Genomic DNA, 4,972 nt, shown 5'->3' with positions numbered 1-4,972 from the left:
TTTGAACGTGTTAAAGTTATGTATGTTTCATAATGGGCCTGCTGACAAGCCCGTTATGGAAGGAACATCACCTGCAATGACCATTAATGAAAATTAAAGAAAATTCAATAAAAATAATGCAATAAGTAAACACTCAAAAACTATGAAAATACATCTATTTATCTATTCATCTCTCCACAAATTTTCTCATGTTGACCAACACAAGAAATTTTTGTATAGCGTTAAGTTTAATGTCTGTAATATTTTGTCCAGAATAGCTGTTGAATAACACTGGTTTAACGGTTTTATCTATCTATCTGTATATCTGTCAGACACCAATATACCTAAACTCGCTAGTTCAAACTTATGCGCCCTCCAGAAGCTTGCGTTCTGCAAGTGAACGATGCCTCGTGGTGCTTTCCCACGAAGTTTCTTCTGTTCCTACAAACATAGGAATTACGAACACAAAGGAATATACAGCCATCATCATGACAAGATAATACACTGTTCATGCACCCTTTAAAATAACATGGGGTTTACTACAAAGTGAATGTTGTTTATACATTATGATACGGTTTCAAACCTTTTACAGATACTGGTCATAAATATAATAAATACACAAATAAAAATAAATAAATAAATGTGTGTTACTGTGATCATTTGGGGTACTTCCAGTGTTCAGTCAGCTGAGATTGAATTAGAAATGAAGATTTTTTTTTTTTTTACACTCTACACATCTTCAATAGCCAAATTGGCACTGATAATGCATTTATGGTACAGCCATAACTGTCGCCGTTCTATTAAAGATGCACATTGCTTGTTACAGCAGTTAATGATTAAAGATGTAAAATGAGCAATTGTTGTAGATTTTTGATAAAAACCATTGTGCCAATTAGTTTTTGACTCATTAATGAGCCAAAAAGTGTAATAAAACATGAAGGGTGGATCTTAGGACCACCCCTTCAGTTTAATAATGGTACGCCTTCTGTTTTACTAATTGCATGATGATCTGAGCCTATTATTCCATGCATTCAAAAAATAGCTAGCATATAATAAATTAATTACTTCGGTTCATGCTGGACAAAAGTGTATTTTCAGTTCTTCAATAAAATAATTATAGATCTTTCAGCACCATGACATATGCGCATGCTGCTGAAACAGAACACATACATCGTTTACGTCCAGATCAAACCATTATCGGGTGAAGAGGAGAGACGAATTGATGAATAAAGTAGGTATTTTTTTCTTTGCACACAAAAAGTATTCTCATAGCTTCATAAAATTATGGTTGAACCACTGATGTCACATGGACTATTTTATCGATGTCCTTGCTATGTTTCTGTGCCTTGATCGTGGAAGGACCCTTGCTGTCTATGGAGGGTCAGAAAGCTCTCGTATTTCATCAAAAATATCTTAATTTGTGTTCCGAAGATGAACGAAGGTCTTATGGGTTTGAAATGACATGAGGCTGAGTAATTAATGACAGAATTTTCATTTTTGGGTGAACTATCCCTTTAACCATGAACATGCGTGATCCAGAGACCCTGTGGTGCTCCAGGAGATCAGCATCCCACAGATCTTTGTGTTCAAGACTGTTGAATCAGATTCCTGCTCCTTTCCCCACTGCACTGTCACCAGCACAACCAGTGGACGAAGTCGCCGCCACCGGACTGCTCACTCGATCGCAGAGAACGTAACTATCACTTATCCAAACCTCTTCCAGAGACCTTGGCATATAAAACTGATTGCAGTTGATAACAAATAATCTTTCACATATTTGTTTGATGCATAATAAAGTTCTTCACCTTATTTGTTTCAGAGTAGCATCCGTTTATCTTTCCAGATAACGTAGCTCTGAAATAGCAACACCCAACTTAATCACTTGCACTTTATGCATCTTAAGCACTTTATTCCTTTTTCATTCATGGCATTCATTTAGCAGTTGTTGGTTACTCTTGTCTATCTTTTGTTAATAAAATCTATTTTATTACACTTGGGTCTTCCTTGTAGAACCTATTTCTGTATCATCAACAAGTTAGAGATGCCACCCTTAGTTCTTCTGTTATGTACTCATAACCATTGATGATCCAAATATAACGTCATTGGTGACGCGAGTACCCATCACTACACTATTTCGCCTCCCTAGGTTGGCGAAAGCAAATTCACTACACAAGCATCTCCTCTGTTTGTGCTTCAAAAAGACTTTCCCCAACCATTTATGAACAAAGTTGTTGAAAGTGAATTTAATGCTATTACAGGCTTTTCAAAGTGCACAGGCGACCCTTTTTCTAAACCTCTTACCACACTCAGAACACGCCAATTTCTTGCCAGAATGAGATTGTAAATAACTCTTCAGATCTATTTGATATGTGAAACTCGCACTGAAGATGCGCGAGAAGGCCTCTCTGTGGTGTGAACTCTCATGTGACTCTGAAGAGCTGTTCTCTGTCTGAAACGCTTTCCACACTGTTGGCATGTAAAGGGTTTCTCTCCAGTGTGAATTCTCATGTGAGTCTCGAGGTTTGCTTTTCTTGAGCAACTCTTTCCACAGTGATGACACATAAAAGGCTCCTCTCCGATATGAGTTACTACGTGCTTCTTTAACTGTTCCCCGTCTGTAGCTTCATAAAATTATGGTTGAACCACTGATGTCACATGGACTATTTTATCGATGTCCTTGCTATGTTTCTGTGCCTTGATCGTGGAAGGACCCTTGCTGTCTATGGAGGGTCAGAAAGCTCTCGTATTTCATCAAAAATATCTTAATTTGTGTTCCGAAGATGAACGAAGGTCTTATGGGTTTGAAATGACATGAGGCTGAGTAATTAATGACAGAATTTTCATTTTTGGGTGAACTATCCCTTTAACCATGAACATGCGTGATCCAGAGACCCTGTGGTGCTCCAGGAGATCAGCATCCCACAGATCTTTGTGTTCAAGACTGTTGAATCAGATTCCTGCTCCTTTCCCCACTGCACTGTCACCAGCACAACCAGTGGACGAAGTCGCCGCCACCGGACTGCTCACTCGATCGCAGAGAACGTAACTATCACTTATCCAAACCTCTTCCAGAGACCTTGGCATATAAAACTGATTGCAGTTGATAACAAATAATCTTTCACATATTTGTTTGATGCATAATAAAGTTCTTCACCTTATTTGTTTCAGAGTAGCATCCGTTTATCTTTCCAGATAACGTAGCTCTGAAATAGCAACACCCAACTTAATCACTTGCACTTTATGCATCTTAAGCACTTTATTCCTTTTTCATTCATGGCATTCATTTAGCAGTTGTTGGTTACTCTTGTCTATCTTTTGTTAATAAAATCTATTTTATTACACTTGGGTCTTCCTTGTAGAACCTATTTCTGTATCATCAACAAGTTAGAGATGCCACCCTTAGTTCTTCTGTTATGTACTCATAACCATTGATGATCCAAATATAACGTCATTGGTGACGCGAGTACCCATCACTACACTATTTCGCCTCCCTAGGTTGGCGAAAGCAAATTCACTACACAAGCATCTCCTCTGTTTGTGCTTCAAAAAGACTTTCCCCAACCATTTATGAACAAAGTTGTTGAAAGTGAATTTAATGCTATTACAGGCTTTTCAAAGTGCACAGGCGACCCTTTTTCTAAACCTCTTACCACACTCAGAACACGCCAATTTCTTGCCAGAATGAGATTGTAAATAACTCTTCAGATCTATTTGATATGTGAAACTCGCACTGAAGATGCGCGAGAAGGCCTCTCTGTGGTGTGAACTCTCATGTGACTCTGAAGAGCTGTTCTCTGTCTGAAACGCTTTCCACACTGTTGGCATGTAAAGGGTTTCTCTCCAGTGTGAATTCTCATGTGAGTCTCGAGGTTTGCTTTTCTTGAGCAACTCTTTCCACAGTGATGACACATAAAAGGCTCCTCTCCGATATGAGTTACTACGTGCTTCTTTAACTGTTCCCCGTCTGTGAATCTCCTTCCACACTGATGGCATATAAAGCAGCTCTCTCTTGAGTGAATCTCCATGTGCTTACGAAGGAATTCTTTACGTGCAAACCCTTTTTCACACTGATTACAGGTGTAAGGCTTCTCTCCGGTGTGAACTCTCATGTGAGCTATAAGATTTCCTTTCTGAGTCATAGTTTTTCCACACAGTTGGCAGGTGTACGGCTTCTCTCCGGTGTGAACTCTCATGTGAGCTACGAGACTTCCTTTCCGATTCACAGTTTTTCCACAGAGTTGGCAGGTGTATGGCTTCTCTCCGGTGTGAATTCTCGTGTGAATATCAAAGGTTGCTTTATGTGGGAAACGCTTCCCACACTGACCACATTGAAATGGCTTCTCTCCAGTGTGAACTCTCATGTGGATGTAAAGCGTTCCTTTATACGTGAAGCCCATTCCACAGAGAGGGCAGGTATGAGGCTTCTCTCCGGTGTGAGTTCTCATGTGAATCTTTAGACTGGCGTTTCGTGGGAAGCTCTTTCCACACTGATGGCACATGTAAGGCTTCTCTCCAGTGTGAACTCTCATATGGACTTTAAGGTTTTCTTTTTTGTTTAAACTCTTTCCACACTGTTGGCAGGTGAAACATTTCCTAGTTCCAGTCTTCCCAGCTCTTTTTGGAGAGCAAGTCTTTTCCGTCTCTGAGCAACTGAAAGATTTTTCTCCAGTTGTGAAGTCGTGATGTTTCTCATGCAGATCTTTCTCTTCTGTTTCATTCAGTGCCACCAGGTCTGAAGCAACAAAAAAAAGACACATATATGTTAACCCCAGTTTAATGTCATAAATCAATAGACATCAAAACATTTAAAGCATCAAAACCAAAAATATAGCTGTAAGCAGAGATGATGGGCTCAAGCAGGGTTCCAGGCATGTAAATATATATGCATATATAATATACACACTGTGTAGGTAACTATAAAGTTTACTCTGCTCTTCTCCCAGTTCACTGGAGACTTACTTTAACGTCTTTCAGGAAGAGAAGATGAATTTGC

At 39.3% G+C, this 4,972-nt stretch overlaps 1 protein-coding gene across 1 annotated transcript; it reads right to left on the bottom strand.

Annotated features, from left to right (window-relative positions):
• Positions 1-3,615: 3,615 nt before the first annotated feature.
• On the bottom strand, positions 3,616-4,851 carry LOC107571857 (gastrula zinc finger protein XlCGF8.2DB-like). Its single transcript, XM_016258241.1, has 2 exons — positions 4,800-4,851; positions 3,616-4,711 (listed from the first exon to the last, which is right to left on the bottom strand). Exons 1-2 carry the CDS (start codon positions 4,849-4,851, stop codon positions 3,687-3,689), a joined length of 1,077 nt encoding a protein of 358 aa, XP_016113727.1. The 3' UTR covers positions 3,616-3,686.
• Positions 4,852-4,972: the final 121 nt, after the last annotated feature.

The sequence above is a fragment of the Sinocyclocheilus grahami genome, unplaced genomic scaffold, assembly GCF_001515645.1.
Source record: "Sinocyclocheilus grahami isolate Dianchi unplaced genomic scaffold, SAMN03320097.WGS_v1.1 scaffold1662.1, whole genome shotgun sequence".
Classification (NCBI taxonomy): domain Eukaryota; kingdom Metazoa; phylum Chordata; class Actinopteri; order Cypriniformes; family Cyprinidae; genus Sinocyclocheilus; species Sinocyclocheilus grahami.
This window is presented reverse-complemented; position numbering and strand designations above follow the sequence as displayed.

Excerpts from the sequence above, each read along its gene's own strand:
- LOC107571857 (XM_016258241.1), bottom strand. The coding sequence starts at position 4,851 with ATGCCTGGAACCCTGCTTGAGCCCATCATCTCTGCTTACAGCTATATT. Across the intron at positions 4,712-4,799 it reads TGCTTACAGCTATATTTTTG|ACCTGGTGGCACTGAATGAA; the intron begins GTTTTGATGCTT and ends TTGTTGCTTCAG.